Below are 19,400 nucleotides of genomic sequence, written 5' to 3' on the forward strand. Positions count from 1 at the left end.
TAAAAGATTTTCTTTTATTCAGCAAGCATATACATTAAATCTGATCTATAGTACAGAATATACAAACTCATACAAGTTAAACGTTTATCATTTACTCAAAGTATTAATTGGTTTCGGAATCACTCTGTGCTTTAGTCCGATATTTCTGCCATGGGTGTTCGGTTTCTTCAGCATCCATCCATTCCAGCCAACGGGTGTAGTAGCCACGGAAGCCATCTATCTTCTCTAAGAACACATTCTTCTTTAGGTACTGGAATGGAAATAACCAAAGCTTAGTTACGACAACCCACAATGATTACCTGATTGGTTAACGCAGCTCTGTCACGTCTACTATTCTTCCCTATCCGAGGGTCACATGGGAGGGGATCCTGAACTCTGTGACATTTGGTTGTCGATGATTTACTTCATTATTTTTTATGCAAAAAGCATCTAAACTCATAGAGAACAATACAAACATTATCAGGCCTCTAATCTATCCTGCCTTCACACACAGTGGCATAGAGATGGAGCTGCAGAAACTCACAGGGGTGGAGGCAACCAGCAATTAGACTAACATTACACAATATAGTAGTGGTGGTGACTTTTCAAGAATCAAGAAACACAGTAAAATTCACAATGTGATGTAAAAAAGTGCTCCACTATCACAATCCAAAACAATCCAAGCTCATATACCATTAATGCGGCTGTGCTGTCCTCAGTAATTCTGAATCCCTTATTTCGTTAAACATTGGTCTCATTAAAAGGAATCTGTCACCACGGCTCATGGCTGTAGTTTCTGTTCCGCATCCGATCCACATTCTTTGTGGATCGGATGCGGACCGATTCATTTCAATGGGGTTGCAAAACATGCAGACAGCTTTGTATGTCCATTCTGCAGCCCCGGGAAAATAAATAGAAGATGTCCTATTCTTGTCCATTTTGTGGACAAGGATAGGACATTTCTACAGTAGTTAAAAAAAATAAAAAAAATGGTAGTATACCATTGGCCCAGATCCGTGTTTTGTGTATCCGCCATTTGCAGGCTGCAAAATACCTATGGCCTAGTACTGCACATAAGGAGTCAAGATCGACATTTTTTAACATTTTCCTACTGCCCCCTGTTCCCCCACTGTCAGCACTCAAAGCTGCGCTGAGATACTTAATCTGGACTCCTGTGTCCATTCAGAGCAATCCTGACAATGTAATTCAATGCAGCTTCTGATTGATGATAGTAGAAGAATGGGGGCAGTAAGAAAATAACTAATGATCTGGACTCCATATCTGCAGTACTGCTCATGTATTACTACAGTTAATAGTCCAAAATCGTGATGACAGATTCTCTTTAAAGTCAGCAGCCTCAGACAACCCCTTACTGCAGGTCTTGATGACTGCAACCAGGAATGGACTGAAGGTTTTTCGCCACTTGTAAATCCTATAGAAGGATTATTCACCTATTAAGAATGCTATTGACTTTAATGGTTCATGTACTTACTCGATCAAAGTTTGGTGGGTACTGCGCTGCAAATTCCAACTGACGGATCACCACCTCATTAGGTTTAACATTTCTGCTCCTCATGTCCCTCAGAATATTGATTAGATAGTCATAGTCTAACCGCTTGATGGCAGCATTAATCAGCGTGCTGTATACATTGTTATTTGGGTGGAATCCGGCAATCTGTAGAACAAGTTACCAATCAGACATGCCAAAAATGCTCTTGACAAAAGAATCAGACGCTAAATATGCAACAGAAACAGAAAACGTATGATAATACCATAATGTCTTTCAGGAGCTGTAAACCTTCTTCTTTCTTAAGGCATGCCCTTGCAAGATTGCAAAAGGTATGCATGTTAGGTGCAATTCCATTTAGTGCCATTGTAGGCAGCAGCTCCTGTAAAAAAAACATTCAGTCCATAAGTAAGAAGCATGCACAGCAGTAAGGTTACTTTCACACCAGTGTTTTTGCTGGATCCTTCATGGATCAGCAAAAACGCCTCCGTTGCGATAATACAACCATCTGCACCACACCTTCCAGACTGTGGACCTATTTAAGTGAATGGGTCCACACCCGTGAAACGGTATTCACATGGCCGGTGCCCGTATATTGCGGACCTGCTGTTTGCGGTCCGCAATAGGGGCACGAACCTGCTACGGTCGTGTGCATGAGGCCTAAGAGGCATCATGTGGTGGGAGACCATGTCACACTAAACCCCACCAACTTTTCTAGAAGTCGCAAAATTAGAGTAAAAATCACATGTTTGAGCAAACAGAGAGAAAACTGGCATACAGCTTTTCATAAATAGCCCCTATATTTTAGTCATCCTATTACTTTTCCTTCCCATGCTGTGGGCCCAATAAGGATATTAGGAATGTCTAAATGACCTGCTCTAATGCAGCGTTGCCCCGTGTCTGCCTCTCCAGCTGTTGTGCTGCAGACAGTGGGGGCACGGCTCTGTAACAGATTAACCTCTCCCATTACTATATAGACTCATGAGATCTGATAGTAAAAGGATGACAGTTAAGCTTATGTGTTGCCTCTTCATTTAAGGTCTATGGGACTGACAAGGATGGCAGCATACAGCTCTCGGTAACCTCTATCAGTCCCATAGACTTTGAATGAAGTGGCAGTGTACATTCTTGACCGCCGCTCTATTCAAGCTCCTCCCTGGAGGGTTGCAGTGAGGAGGAATGGGAGACATGGGAACCATGTTTCAGGATCTGTGTGGGTCCCATATAGCAAGCACAGTCCTAATATGTTATAACTTCTTTTACTACTAAAGCTAAACCCTGTTGCTACCAATCAAGGCTGGCAGTATAACAGTGTATTCTGTAAAAAGTGGTTTTAAACAGTTTATGTTGTATTTTGAATATTTAAAAAATTGACTAGATATGCACTTACCAAAGCGGACTTTAGGTTCATAGTTTTGCTTCGCTTCAACACCAAAGTGTTAAAAAACGTTAGATCAGGCTGTATTCCATATGTACCAATAATGTCCAGTAGTGTAGCTTCTGACTCCACATCTGGTTTCACTACTTCAGCCAAAAGTGTAAAGGTCTTTATTGTAGGACATACTTTGTCTTCTTTCATTTTATGAAGAATGCCCCCTAAGTCACCGATCAGTGCAAGTCTGTCAGATGGGGTATGGACATTTGCAAGTGACACCATGTTAGTTGTATTTATAGTCAGGTCCAAGAGGTTTGGCAAATTACTGGAATCAAAAGATGGTACACTGGGAAAACGATGATCCCTACTCATCTGAGCAAGTTCCTGTGAACCTGCTAATTCCATAGCGGCACCATCACTGCCAGTAACACCACTAACAGATGAGGAACTGTCCAAGAGCAGCTGCTGCCTCCCTGACCCTTGACGGCCTTCTTTTCTTTTCTTGATCCCATGGCTTTTTCTGCCTTGCTCCTCTTTGCCTACACCTAAACTCAATGGTACCAGATCCTTGGACTGGGTGAGTAAATGTAGAGCTTCAGCAGCACCACCAATGCCACAATCTCTGGTGGCACGAATAAGTAAGTTATAAGTGTTGATATCTGGTTTTACACCCATATGTAGCATCTGCCTCCAAAGCTGAAACACAAAATGTGATGTACAAACACACGTAACACATACCTGTCAACTAAATAAAGTGCAAAAATGTCTACACCAGGTCATCAGAGATTCTTTACTGTAAGAGCAGTGAGACTATGAACTCTCTGCCACAAGATATTATGATGGTTCATTCACTACACAAGTTCAACAGCGCCCTCGAAAAATATAATATTCCAAGACATGGGTATTAAGGTTGTGAGGATAGGATGTTGATCCAAGGATTTAATGTGCAAGGATACTAAAGATACTAAGGAAATATTCTGAGACGCCTGGAGTTCTGTAGGTTACAAACTCAATCAATGTAGAGAGAAGACTCAGCACACGAGTATGCAATTGAGATGAATTTCTCTTAATTACATTCCTAACCAGTCTACTGTAGTCTCAGAACCTTGTATACTATCTGTAGCCACCACATACGGTGTATAACACTTGCTCACTATTTTTTCAATGTTTACGTATCCAGGGGTATTTACAGGTAAGCCTACGCATTATGTATATAGTCTGGTCCATGCATGGTGCAAGGGTGTGTTGCTTTGATACATACCTGCAGAGCATAGAGGAAGCCCAGCTTTTCATCCTTTATGCATCCCATAAACAGAACATTGAATGTTTCGGGACCGGTGACACAGAACTTTTGTGCCATTTCCTTAAAGTCAGAGAAGGGTTTGAATCAGGTTCACAATTGATTCAGCAATACGATTTAGTGAGAGTGCTAAGATTCAAATATGTGGACCTCTACCTGAGCAATACACAAATGACCATAATAGTGGAACTTCACGGCTCCAGAGTCGGTAAGCCAAAGTTCTGACTCTGACTCCTGCATTTTATCCTTATCACACTCCGAATCCTTCATAAATGGCCAATAATTTAGAAATAACAGATTTCCTGTAGTAAAATGGTAACATTGGCTTTTTCTTACTATCATGTAAGTAATCAGGCTACTTAAATGGCACTTAAACCATATTTAATAGAATACAATTTCAGAATTTCCTAAATTCCGGGAAGGAAATATGTAATGCACTATGCATTTAAAACACTGTTATACACTGAATAATGTAAACAAATCTATGAAATTATCCTCAGAAAAAAGTTAGAAAAGCTATATATGTATGTCCTAGAAATGCAGAGATTCATGTGCAAGTCTAAATGGGAATAGAAGAAACATGTAAGGAGTGGAGCAGCTATATTCATAGCTTGCCATGAAAGGGTTGTCTGGGAATAAATCCCGCAGCCTGCCTCAGCTATGGAAAGATTCATACTTACCCGCTTTCCGCAGCTCCGGCCCTGTGCACTGGCTCCCGTGTTTCTCTTTTCCGGTCCACAGCTTGTTTACTAACTCTCTGGCATGGGTATGATCAATGACTGGTGTCCACGAGAGACACATGACTGCTGAAGCCAGTTATTGGCCGCAGGAGCGCAGATGATCATGATGGTGCCAGGTACAAATTAAACAAGCCGCGGACCAGAAGATGGGCACACTGGAGCCAACATGCAGGACCAGTCCAGCGGGAAGAAGGTATGACTCTTTCCAGAGCAGAGTCAGGCTGCGGGCACTAGTGAATAGTTACTTATTCCCAAACAACCCCTTTAACGCTGTCTTCCTGTTCTGAGATAACTGCATTTGGTGGGTACTATCTCTCCTTGGGACGAGTGCCGTAATCAGCATGAGGAGACTTCTAGGCCATACATGCTCCTCTGGAATTCTGGGAGGAAAGGGATGCAAATGAGATCTTAGCAAGCTCTGTCTCTAAAGCCACCAGATGTAAGGCAGCTATCCTACAAGTCAAAGTTTGACCTTTTAAATAGGCCTTGAGACATGAATCAGATATTAAATAAGCTGGTACCTCCTCTGCAGACAGCTATTTCGGGTTGATTGCCCCTCATCACTGCAGAGCAGAGAGTACTGGCTTAACTGGGTAAAATATTACTGTGACACTGTCCTACTACTTTCAGACATTATCCTATACATGACTTTAAAGGGAATATATTATGGCTGAATAGGACTCTGAACTCCACTCACCTTGAATATCTCAAAGCTATCTTGTAGTCCTGAATTCAGGGCGCAAACTTTAAGCAAACTTCGATAAGTGATGGGGTTAAGTTGGATGTTCTTATCCATCAATTCCTTTCGCAGTTTCAGGGCATGTTGTAGACCAGAGTCTTTCCATGGTGACTCAGCGCAGGCATTGAAGAGAGCAGTATACGTGGCATCTGTGGGTACCAGACCTCTCTTTTTCATCTAAAATTCAGACATGGAATCAGTATGTACTATAGGTACTGTATTGTTCGCCCCAGAAGCGCTTCATTAGTACCGGAGGACTGGGAAGAGGTGAAGGATCTGTAATCACCGTTTCCTGGTCCTCCTCTCGCTGTGCGCAGCCTTCACAGCTGACAGCAGAGAACCAGGAAGAAGAGAGAGAGCGCTAGTGGTGAGGAGCAGCGTCCAGGAGCAGGAGAGGTAAGTTATTTTATTTGCGCTGATGGCTGACATGGGGGGGGCATGATGGCTGACACAGGTGGCTGATGGCTGACACGGGCGGCTTGATGGCTGACACAGGGGCGGCTTGATGGCTGACAATGGGGGTATGATGGCTGACAATTGGGACATGATGGCTGACAATTGGGGCATGATGGCTGACAATTGGGGCATGATGGCTGACAATTGGGGCATGATGGCTGACAATTGGGGCATGATGGCTGACAATTGGGGCATGATGGCTGACAATTGGGGCATGATGGCTGACAATTGGGGCATGATGGCTGACAATGGGGGCATGATGGCTGACAATGGAGGCTGATGGCTTGGCTGACATGGGCGGCTGATCTGAGACATTGGGGGTCTGATTAGGGCTGTAAGCTGAGGTCTGATTAACATTGGGGGTCTGATTGCTGGTCTGACCTGAGGTGTAATGGAAAATATTTTTTTCTTATTATCCTCCTCTAAAACCTAGATGCGTCTTATAGGGCAAAAAATACGGTATTTAACCCCTTAAGGACACAGCCCTATTTCACCTTAAGGACCAGGCCATTTTTTGCAAATCTGACCAGAGTCACTTTAAGTGCTGATAACTTTAAAACGCTTTGACTTATCCAGGCCGTTCTGAGATTGTTTTTTCGTCACATATTGTACTTCATGACACTGGTAAAATGAAGTCAAAAAAATTATTTTTTTTGCACCAAAAAATACCAAATTTAACAAAAATTTGGAAAAATTTGCAAATTTCAAAGTTCCAGTTTCTCTACTTCTGTAATACATAGTAATACCCCCAAAAATTTGGATGACTTTACATTCCCCATATGTCTACTTCATGTTTGAATTATTTTGGGAATGATATTTTATTTTTTGGGGATGTTATAAGGCTTAGAAGTTTAGAAGCAAATCTTGAAATTTTTCAGAAATTTACAAAAACTCAATTTTTAGGGACCAGTTCAGGTCTCAAGTCACTTTGCGAGGCTTACATAATAGAAACCACCCAAAAATGACCCCATCTAAGAAACTACACCCCTCAAGGTATTCAAAACTGATTTTGAATACGTTGTTAACCCTTTAGGTGTTGCACAAGAGTTATTGGCAAATGGGGAGGAAATTTGAGAATTTTATTTTTTTGTCTAATTTTTCATTTTAACCCATTTTTTCCACTAACAAAGCAAGGGTTAACAGCCAAACAAGACGGTATCTTTATTGCCCTGACTCTGCCGTTTACAGAAACACCCAATATGTGGCCGTAAACTACTGTACGGCCACACAGCGGGGCGTAGAGTGAAAGGTGCGCCGTTTGGTTTTTGGAAGGCTGATTTTTATGGACTGGTTTATTTACACCATGTCCCATTTGAAGCCCCCTGATGCACCCCTAGAGTAGAAACTCCATAAAAGTGACCCCATCTAAGAAACTACACCCCTCAAGGTATTCAAAACTGATTTTACATACGTCGTTAACCCTTTAGGTGTTGCACAAGAGTTATTGGCAAATGGCGATGAAATTTGAGAATTTCATTTTTTTGCCTAATTTTCCATTTTAACCCATTTTTTCCACTAACAAAGCAAGGGTTAACAGCCAAACAAGACTGTATCTTTATTGCCCTGACTCTGCTGTTTACAGAAACACCCCATATGTGGCCGTAAACTACTGTACGGCCACACAGCGGGGCGTAGAGGGAAAGGTGCGCCGTTTGTTTTTTGGAGGGCTGATTTTTATGGACCGGTTTTTTGACACCAAGTCCCATTTGAAGCCCCCCTGATGCACCCCCAGATTATAAACTCCATAAAAGTGACCCCATCTAAGAAACTACACCCCTCAAGGTATTCAAAACTGATTTTACAAACTTTGTTAACCCTTTAGGTGTTGCACAAGATTTAATGGAAAATAGAGATACAATTTCAAAATTTCACTTTTTTGGCAGATTTTCCATTTTAATTTTTTTTTTCCAGTTACAAAGCAAGGGTTAACAGCCAAACAAAACTCATTATTTATGGCCCTGATTCTGTAGTTTACAGAAACACCCCATATGTGGTCGTAAACCGCTGTACGGGCACACGGCAGGGCGCAGAAGGAAAGGAATGCCATACGGTTTTTGGAAGGCAGGTTTTGCTGGACTGTTTTGTTTTACACCATGTCCCATTTGAAGCCCCCCTGATGCACCCCTAGAGTAGAAACTCCAAAAAAGTGACCCCATTTTAGAAACTACGGGATAGGGTGGCAGTTTTGTTGGTACTAGTTTAGGGTACATATGATTTTTGGTTGCTCTATATTACACTTTTTGTACGGCAAGGTAACAAGAAATAGCTTTTTTGGAAGCGTTTTTTTTTTTTTTATTTACAACATTCATCTGACAGGTTAGATGATGTAGTAATTTTATAGAGCAGGTTGTCACGGACGCGGCGATACCTAATATGTATACAATTTTTTTTATTTATGTACGTTTTACACAATGATTTCATTTTTAAAACAAAAAAAATGTTTTAGTGTCTCCATAGTCTAAGAGCCATTGTTTTTTCAGTTTTTGGGTGATTATCTTAAGTAGGGTCTCATTTTTTGCAGGATGAGATGACGGTTTGATTGGCACTATTTTGGGGTGCATATGACTTTTTGATCGCTTGCTATTACACTTTTTGTGACGTAAGATGACAAAAAATGGCTTTTTTTACACCGTTTTTATTTTTATTTTTTTACGGTGGTCATCTGAGGGGTTAGGTCATGTGATATTTTTATAGAGCCGGTCGATACGGACGCGGCGATACCTAATATGTATACTTTTTTTTTATTTATGTAAGTTTTACACAATGATTTCATTTTTGAAACAAAAAAAATGATGTTTTAGTGTTTCCATAGTCTAAGAGCCATAGTTTTTTGGCGATTATCTTAAGTAGGGTCTCATTTTTTGCGGGATGAGATGACGGTTTGATTGTTACAATTTTGGCGTACATGCGACTTTTTTGATCACTTTTATTACCTTTTTTTGGGAAGTAAGGTGGACAAAATTTCAATTTCATCATAGTTTTTTATTTTTTATTTTTATGGCGTTCACCGTTCGGGTAAAGTAACATGACCGTTTTATAGATCAGGTCGTTACGGACGCGGCGATACCAAACATGTGTAGGGAATTTTATTTTTTTAATTTTTAATCAGTGATAAATGTGTTTTTTGATTTTTACCTTTTTTTCACTTTTTTTTTGACCCAGACCCACTTGGTTCTTGAAGATCCAGTGGGTCTGATGTCTGTATAATACAGTACTGTACTCTATATAGGGCTCTGTACTGTATTTTACTTACACTGAACAGATCTATGCTTTCAGCACAGATCTGTTCAGCACCATGGACAGCAGGACGCCTGAGCAGGCGTCCTGTTGCCATGGGAACCTTCCCCGTCTGCTCAGTTATGGTCAGAACTGCGCAGGCGGGGAAGGGTAAGGACGGGGCTCTGGGGGGCTGTCTGGGGGCTCTCTCCCTCTCCATCGGGGGGCTGCAAAGGCACTGCAGCCCCCCGATCGGAGAGGGAGGGAGCTCCCTCTTACTGTTAACTTTTTCCATACAGCGGTCCGTACGGACCGCTGTATGGAAAGGGTTAAACGGCTGACATCGCATCACCGATGTCAGCCGTTTATACCAGGGTGCCAGCAATGTGCTGGCACCCTGGTATACCCACTGTACACCAACGATTACGCAATAGGAGGCGGGCGGGGGATCGCGATCCCGCCTGCCGCACCGCCCGCCTCCCGCACCGCCCCCACCACCCGCAACACCCCCCCTGCACCTCCCACCGGGCTAAAATCATTCAGAGGTGCAGGGGGGGGTGATAAATATATATTTTCGCCACACTAAAGTTTCTGATCGCCGCGGTCAGGGACCGCAGCGATCAGAAACTGCAGAAAGCGCAACAAACCGCAGGTCTGAATTGACCTGCGGTTTGTTGCGATCGTGGACATGGGGGGGTCACGGGACCCCCCCGCGCATTTAGCCGAGGTGCCTGCTCAATGATTTGAGCAGGCACCTTGTTCCGATCACTGCCAGCCGCACGGCAGTGATCGGAACAACACATGACGTACCGGTACGTCATGTGTCCTTAAGGACTCGGGAAACATGCCGTACCGATACGTCATGTGTCCTTAAGGGGTTAATAACAAGGATAACTGTCATATTTTCACTCAAAATTCAATTTTCATATATGCTATTGCTGCTGCAGTGATAATCCATAATAACTAATTATTCTGTTCACATACCACTTGTTTAATAAGATTCTGTCCATAGCAACCGCTCCTCACAAGACTTATTTCTGAAAATGGCCACCGATGCCCTTACCCTGAGGCTAAGACCTCCCTCCCTAACTACCCAGAATTAATTTGGCTCATCTCGGAAACACACACCCTCACCCCAACCAATCGGCTTTCTCCAGACTTAAACACGCCCAACTCCTCCTGAGTAATCGCAAATTTCTATTGCGTATATTCTAATCGCGAATTTTTATTGCGAATTTCTGAGCTATCCCGGTCCGACAGTAGCGTGCACGCAGCGTTCGGGACTGCCCACTACTAAGTCCTCCGTCTTCTGTATATAGAAGATAGGAGACGGCGGACACCTAGCAACGCTGTTATAGCCACACCACTGAAATGCCTGGGGGAGGAATCAAAATGCTGCAATTACTAGGTAATTCAATACCGATACAAATAAGGTAAACTTAGTCAGACCAATCCAATTACATTAAATAAAATATTAGTTATACAGTTATCCTTTAATAATAAATGAGCACAGTATACAAGGCATGTAAACTTACCTACCTTTACTGCATTATGCTATTATAATGTTATATTGACTTATTTATACACCAGTAATTTAAGGGGTTTTCCATGATAAAATATTATTATGTTTTGTCCTTAAAGGGGTTGTCTGGGTTCAGAGCTGAACGGAAGTTTCCGCCCGGCTGTGTTATTGAAAACAAAAGAGCCCGTGCCCTGCGCGATTTAGCATGAGATGCTCCGATGCTAGTCTCAGGGGGGCTGCCTGGGTGAAAGTAAGGGTATGTCCGGGTTCAGCTCTGAACCTGGACAAACCCTTTAAGCCATTAAGGTTCCTTTCACACAAGCGAGTTCCACGCAGTGTGTCATGGAGAGCACCCGTACTGAACTCCGGAGCACTGCTGTGGGTCGCATAGGATTACATTTATTTATGATGCTATGTAACCCTTACTGTTCTGGAAGGTATTGGAGGGAAGCAGGGGAGCATGCCTGCAGCGTTTTGCTGTCCGCTTGATGAAACTGAGCCAAACAGTCCGTCCTGGCACACACTGTTAGTCAATGGGTACAGTTCCGTTTTCTCTAACAATAGAAAAAGGATCCGTCTCCCATTGACTTTCAATGGAGTTCATGACGGATCCGTCTTGGCTATGTTACAGATAACAGATGACAGATGCATGCGGTTGTATTTTTGCAGATCCATGACGGATCCGCCAAAAATGTGAGTGCGAAAGTAGCCCAATACTACACATGCTGTGCAATATGTGGGCGTTCGCTGGTTTCTTTTTTAGCAGCTGGACCTATGACAATCATCTGATTGCCAGGCAGCTTCTTAATGAGCGACGGTTCTCTAGACAATTACAAGGAAATAGAAACCATTAAATAACACTAATTGCAAGTTACAAGTACACGAGAATGTGATATAGGGGCCTGCAATACGTACATCTGAATACAGCTTGAAAGCCTTCTTAACATATCCAGCTCTCCCGCATCCTCCCATAAGAACCGTGTAGTTGCTTTCTGCAGGCTGTAGTCGTTCTTCTTTCAGCATGTTTACCTCAAAGAGCTCTAAGGCCTCTGCTAGCTGTAGACAAGAGATTATATTTCTTTAGAGGAGTACACAAAGTAGACCTACATCCAGCGTTATAAGCTGTGTAAAACAGTAGCAGGCTACATAGAGCGGCGCCCAGGGATCTAAGTGCACTTACTATTATTCCTGGGCGCCGTTCTGTTCGCCCACTGTGGCCCCTGGTATTTTCAACATTCAGAGCAAAGAGGAGGAGACGCCAGGTTTTTTTTCTCCCTGGCTCTGAGCTCTGCGCTGTGATTGGACAGCGCTGCTGTCAGGGAAAAGGAGAGACACTGGCGTCTCCTCCTCTTTGCTCTGAATGTTAAAAATACCAGGGGCCACAGCGGGTGAACGGAGCGGCGCCCAGGAATAATAGTAAGTGCACTTAGATCCCTGGGCGCCGTTCTATTTAGCCTGCTACTAAGTTCATATTTTTTGGACCCATGAAAGGTTCTCTTTAACCACCTCCGGACCGCCTAACGCAGATGTGCGGTCCGGAGGTGGCAGCTCTGCGCATAGTCACGCATATACGCGCCATCTCGCGAGAGCCGTGATTTCCTGTGAACGCGCGCACACAGGCGCGCGCGTTCACAGGAACGGAAGGTAAGCGAGTGATTTTTTTAACCCCTAACAGGTATATTAGACGCTGTTTTGATAACAGCGTCTAATATACCTGCTACCTGGTCCTCTGGTGGTCCCTTTTGTTTGGATCGACCACCAGAGGACACAGGTAGCTGTGTAAAGTACCACCAAACACCACTACACTACACTACACCCCCCCTGTCACTTATTAACCCCTTATGAACCCCTGATCACCCATGATCACCCCATATAGACTTCCTGATCACTTCCCTGTCATTGATCACCCCCCTGTCATTGATCACCCCCCTGTAAGGCTCCATTCAGACATCCATATGATTTTTACGGATCCACGGATACATGGATCGGATCCGCAAAACACATACGGACGTCTGATTGGAGCCTTACAGGGGGGTGATCAATGACAGGGGGGTGATCACCCATATAGACTCCCTGATCACCCCCCTGTCATTGATCACCCCCCTGTAAGGCTCCATTCAGACGTCCGTATGCGTTTTGCGGATCCGATCCATGTATCCGTGGATCCGTAAAAAATCATACGGACGTCTGAATGGAGCCTTACAGGGGGGTGATCACCCATATAGACTCCCTGATCACCCCCCTGTCATTGATCACCCCCCTGTAAGGCTCCATTCAGACGTCCGTATGCGTTTTGCAGATCCGATCCATGTATCCGTGGATCCGTAAAAAATCATACGGATGTCTGAATGGAGCCTTACAGGGGGGTGATCAATGATGGGGATGATCACCCATACAGACTCCCTGATCACCCCCCTGTCATTGATCACCCCCCTGTAAGGCTCCATTCAGATGTCCGTATGCGTTTTGCGGATCCGATCCATGTATCCGTGGATCCGTAAAAAATCATAGGGACGTCTGAATGGAGCCTTACAGGGGGGTGATCACCCATACAGACTCCCTGATCACCCCCCTGTCATTGATCACCCCCCTGCAAGGCTCCATTCAGACGTCCGTATGCGTTTTGCGGATCCGATCCATGTATCCGTGGATCCGTAAAAAATCATACGGACGTCTGAATGGAGCCTTACAGGGGGGTGATCAATGACAGGGGGGTGATCAATGACAGGGGGGTGATCACCCCATATAGACTCCCTGATCACCCCCCTGTCATTGATCACCCCCTGTAAGGCTCCATTCAGACGTCCGTATGCGTTTTGCGGATCCTATCCGTGGATCCGTAAAAAATCATACGGACGTCTGAATGGAGCCTTACAGGGGGGTGATCAATGACAGGGGGGGTGATCACCCCATATAGACTCCCTGATCACCCCCTGTAAGGCTCCATTCAGACATTTTTTTGGGCCCAAGTTAGCGGAAATATTATTTTTTTTTTTTTTTTTTTTTTTTCTTACTAAGTCTCATATTCCACTAACTTGTGTCAAAAAATAAAATCTCACATGAACTCACCTCACGGAATCCAAATGCGTAAAATTTTTTAGACATTTATATTCCAGACTTCTTCTCACGCTTTAGGGCCCCTAAAATGCCAGGGCAGTATAAATACCCCACATGTGACCCCATTTCGGAAAGAAGACACCCCAAGGTATTCCGTGAGGGGCATATTGAGTCCATGAAAGATTGAAATTTTTGTCCCAAGTTAGCGGAAAGGGAGACTTTGTGAGAAAATACAAAAATCAATTTCCGCTAACTTGTGCCAAAAAAAAATAAAAAATTCTAGGAACTCGTCATGCACCTCACAGAATACCTTGGGGTGTCTTCTTTCCAAAATGGGGTCACATGTGGGGTATTTATACTGCCCTGGCATGTTAGGGGCCAGAAAGCGTGAGAAGAAGTCTGGGATCCAAATGTCTAAAAATGCCCTCCTAAAAGGAATTTGGGCCGATTTGCGCATCTAGGCTGAAAAAAAGTGTCACACATGTGGTATCGCCGTACTCAGGAGAAGTTGGGGAATGTGTTTTGGGGTGTCATTTTACATATACCCATGCTGGGTGAGATAAATATCTTGGTCAAATGCCAACTTTGTATAAAAAAATGGGAAAAGTTGTCTTTTGCCAAGATATTTCTCTCACCCAGCATGGGTATATGTAAAAAGACACCCCAAAATAAATTCCCCAACTTCTCCCGAGTACGGCGATACCACATGTGTGACACTTTTTTGCAGCCAAGGTGGGCAAAGGGGCACACATTCCAAAGAGCACCTTTCGGATTTCACCGGTCATTTTTTACACATTTTGATTTCAAACTACTTTGCACACATTAGGGCCCCTAGAATGCCAGGGCAGTATAACTACGCCACAAGTGACCCCATTTTGGAAAGAAGACACCCCAAGGTATTCCGTGAGGGGCATGGCGAGTTCCTAGAATTATTATTTTTTTGTCACAAGTTAGCGGAAAATGATGATTTTATTTATTTATTTATTTTTTTCTAACAAAGTCTCATATTCCACTAACTTGTGACAAAAAATAAAAAATTCTAGGAACTCGCCATGCCCCTCACGGAATACCTTGGGGTGTCTTCTTTCCAAAATGGGGTCACTTGTGGGGTAGTTATACTGCCCTGGCAATTTAGGGGCCCTAATGTGTGCAAAGTAGTTTGAAATCAAAATGTGTAAAAAATGACCGGTGAAATCCGAAAGGTGCTCTTTGGAATGTGTGCCCCTTTGCCCACCTAGGCTGCAGAAAAGTGTCACACATCTGGTATCGCCGTACTCAGGAGAAGTTGGGCAATGTGTTTTGTGGTGTCATTTTACATATACCCATGCTGGGTGAGATAAATATCTTGGTCAAATGCCAACTTTGTATAAAAAAATTGGAAAAGTTGTCTTTTGCCAAGATATTTCTCTCACCCAGCATGGGTATATGTAAAATGACACCCCAAAACACATTCCCCAACTTCTCCTGAGTACGGCGATACCACATGTGTGACACTTTTTTGCAGCCTAGGTGGGCAAAGGGGCACACATTCCAAAGTGCACCTTTCGGATTTCACCGGTCATTTTTTACAGATTTTGATTGCAAACTTCTTCTCACACATCTGGGCCCCTAGAATGCCAGGGCAGTATAACTACCCCACAAGTGACCCCATTTTGGAAAGAAGACACCCCAAGGTATTTTGTGATGGGCATAGTGAGTTCATGGAAGTTTTTATTTTTTGTCACAAGTTAGTGGAATATGAGACTTTGTAAGAAAAAAAAAAATCATCATTTTCCGCTAACTTGTGACAAAAAATAAAAAGTTTTATGAACTCACTATGCCCATCAGTGAATACTTTAGGGTGTCTACTTTCCGAAATGGGGTCATTTGTGGGGTGTTTGTACTGTCTGGGCATTGTAGAACCTCAGGAAACATGACAGGTGCTCAGAAAGTCATTTTTTCCCCAAACATTTTTTTTTTTTATCAAAGACATGTAGAACAATAAATTTAGTGAAAAATGTATATATGGATGTCGTTTTTTTTGCAAAATTTTACAACTGGAAAATGTAATTTTTTTAGGCAAAAAAATCGTTACATTTCGATTAATAACAAAAAAAGTTAAAATGTCAGCAGCAATGAAATACCACCAAATGAAAGCTCTATTAGTGAGAAGAAAAGGAGGTAAAATTCATTTGGGTGGTAAGTTGCATGACCGAGCAATAAACGGTGAAAATAGTTACATTCATTGGTGGTGCAGTGCGCCCTCCCCCCCATTATTAGTTTTATTGGTGGCGCAGCGGCCACAGGCCCTCCTCATTGTTATATGGTGGCCACAGAGTCCCCTCCCCTCCATTGGTGGCAGTAGCAGATTACACTGCTGGGGCTCCGATCAGTTACCATGGCAGCCAGGACGCCATGGTAATCTGCCTGCTGCTGTGTGTACTATGCACAGGACAGCAGGGAGAGCTGTCACCCTAATACAGCTCTATCAGGGTGAATAGGACAAGGGATGAAAAAAGCCAGGTTATAGCCCCTAAGGGGGGAAATGGTTATTAAATAAAAAGTTTAAAAAAACTGCAAAATACTAAACGTTTAAATCGCCCTTTTTTCCCAATTTTACATATAAAATTTACAAACAAAAAATAAACATATTACATATCGCCACATCCGAAAAAGTGTGAGCTATTGAAATATAAAAAAATATTTACGCTCTGGTGAAGGTTGTAACAGAAAAGAAATCAAAACCGTGCAATTCGTCATTTTTTGTCACCTTGTCCCCCAAAAGATGTCACTGGATGTGAGAGGTATGTGGTGCTGTATTTTCCTATATGTAGTGCTGGCTCACTACTGTAACCTGCGTCTCATCTTCTCCGTCAAGTCCTTTTTTTTTATTATATGCATTTTAATTTTGGTGACTAAAAAATTAAATGGCTCCTAGTTATTATTTTTTTGTCTGGAGCACTGGTACAGTGAGGAACTTCTTACCTTGCCTTCTTTTATTTTGGACTTACACTGTAGGAAGTACCAGTACGGCGTGTTTCTTCTTCCCCTGTACCTCTGATGATCAGCAACGTCCTCGTCCTCTTCATAACGCATGTCCTGGAGCTCTGGAGAAGTTTTCCAGAACATAGTTCTTGAGGAATGTTTGTCAGACAATGTCCCAAAGTTGTCCTCCTCTGGTAGCTCTGAATTATGGCCAGACCCTGCATAGTCAGAAATAGTCCTGAATGGCAGGGAGAACAGCCTGTGCTTTACTAGAGTCCGGTAATGAACGACACTGGTCTGTCTGCACACAGGTTGTACTTTTACTAGCCATCCTGATGCCAGAGAGAGGATCTGCAGCATGCCCATAGTGGCTGACAATCTTCATGCAGCCTAAAAGTCTTCATGCAGCCTAAAAGAATACAAAGAATCAATCTATCAGCTGTACAATAATGGGTGACAATCAGCAAAGTACTGAACGGTGCGGCACAGGTCAGTGCCCAGGAGCCCACCTCACGGACCAAGCAATGGGATAGAGATGCACGGATGAGATACATGTATGTAAAGGAGATCTATGAATATATTCCTTGTCTATGGATGATGGGCACATATAAGATCTGGAAATATATGGGGTCATTTATTAAAAGCAACAGTTTAGACGCCGGTCTTAAAGGGGTTATCCAATTTCACAAACAGCCCCTATTACCTGTGAGGGGCCCGACACATGGGGGGGGGCCTGTTTGTGAAATTGGATAACCCCTTTAATACCCATTGCTCTGGCTCATGATGCGCCTAAGTTGCACCAGCCTCTACATAACTTAGGCGCATCCACTGCCAGCCTAAATCTACGCCAGCTCCCTTGCTAGCATAGATTTAGATACCAGGCGTAGAAAATGATAAATGAGATGGGACCACACCACTCCCCCTTTTTTAGACCTGGCGTGACCGGGGATAAGTTGCAGATTTGGCAACAAATCCCCTTTGCGACAGATATACGCCAAAAATTGGCCCCCATATTCCTTGTCTGTGTGTACATATATAGGATCTAAAAACATACTGTATGCCTTGTGCATGGACCATATATCCATATATACTGGGCCAGGCTACTGTTCGTTGGGCCCACCAGAGGAAATTATTCTTGGGACCCAAACCACCTACCATCAATAAAGTCTAATAGATTTTGACTTACAAAAACAGGACCTAGTGGCAAGTTATTGGCTCCAAAGGCAACTTCAAATGTTTTCCCCCAAGATCTTTGGGGCCCAAAATGGTCTATGATAGTGTACACATATATAGGATCTGGATACATATTTGTTGTCTATGATGGTGTACACATAGATAGGACGCTGGCCTATGTTGGTGTACACATATACAGGATCACAAATATAGTCTACACCTTCCTTGTCTATGATGGTGCACACATATATAGGATCTGGATACATAATTGTTGTCTATGATGGTGTACACATATATAGGATCTGGATACACCTTCATTGTCTATGATGGTGTACATATATACAGGATCACATATATAGTCTACACCTTCCTTGTCTATGATGGTGTACACATATATAGGATCTGGATACATATTTGTTGTCTATGATGGTGTACACATATACAGGATCACATATATCGGATACACCTTCCTTGTCTATGATGGTGTACACATATATAGGATCTGGATATATATTTGCTATCTATAATGGTGTACACATATATAGGACCCTTGTCTATGATGGTGTACACATGGACAGGATCACATATATAGGATACACCTTCCTTGTCTAGGATAGTGTACAGATATATAGGACTCTTGTCTATGATGGTGTACACATATATAGGACCCTTGTCTATGATGGTGTACACATATACAGGATCACATATATAGGATACACCTTCCTTGTCTATGATGGTGTACACATGTATAGGATACACCTTCCTAGTCTATGATGGTGTACACATATATAGGATACACCTTCCTTGTCTATGATGGTGTACACATATACAGGATACACCTTCCTAGTCTATGATGGTGTACACATATAAAGGACCCTTGTCTATGATGGTGTACACATATATAGGATCCCATATATAGGATACACCTTCCTAGTCTATGATGGTGTACACATATACAGGATCACATATATAGGATACACCTTCCTAGTCTATTAGGGTGTACACATATACAGGATCACATATATAGGATACACCTTCCTAGTCTATGATGGTGTACACATAAAAAGGACCCTTGTCTATGATGGTGTACACATATATAGGATACACCTTCCTAGTCTATGATGGTGTACACATATATAGGACCCTTGTCTATGATGGTGTACACATATACAGGATACACCTTCCTAGTCTATGATGGTGTACACATATAAAGGACCCTTGTCTATGATGGTGTACACATATACAGGATACACCTTCCTAGTCTATGATGGTGTACACATATAAAGGACCCTTGTCTATGATGGTGTACACATATATAGGATCCCATATATAGGATACACCTTCCTAGTCTATGATGGTGTACACATATATA

At 42.9% G+C, this 19,400-nt stretch overlaps 1 protein-coding gene across 1 annotated transcript in view; it reads right to left on the minus strand.

Annotated features, from left to right (window-relative positions):
- The window catches only part of LOC122944459 (pentatricopeptide repeat-containing protein 1, mitochondrial-like), a 19,958-nt gene continuing 558 nt past the window's right edge, over positions 1–19,400 (minus strand). Inside the window, exons 2-9 of the mRNA XM_044302738.1 lie at positions 16,856–17,264; positions 11,750–11,890; positions 5,599–5,817; positions 4,123–4,224; positions 2,877–3,557; positions 1,752–1,868; positions 1,472–1,654; positions 1–250 (exon numbers count right to left, since the gene is read on the minus strand). Of these exons, the coding sequence (XP_044158673.1) occupies positions 104–250; positions 1,472–1,654; positions 1,752–1,868; positions 2,877–3,557; positions 4,123–4,224; positions 5,599–5,817; positions 11,750–11,890; positions 16,856–17,221 (1,956 nt within the window). The 5' untranslated portion in view covers positions 17,222–17,264 and the 3' untranslated portion in view covers positions 1–103. The remainder of the gene's footprint in view (positions 251–1,471; positions 1,655–1,751; positions 1,869–2,876; positions 3,558–4,122; positions 4,225–5,598; positions 5,818–11,749; positions 11,891–16,855; positions 17,265–19,400) is intronic.

The sequence above is a fragment of the Bufo gargarizans genome, chromosome 8, assembly GCF_014858855.1.
Source record: "Bufo gargarizans isolate SCDJY-AF-19 chromosome 8, ASM1485885v1, whole genome shotgun sequence".
In the NCBI taxonomy this organism is placed as follows: Eukaryota; Metazoa; Chordata; class Amphibia; order Anura; family Bufonidae; genus Bufo; species Bufo gargarizans.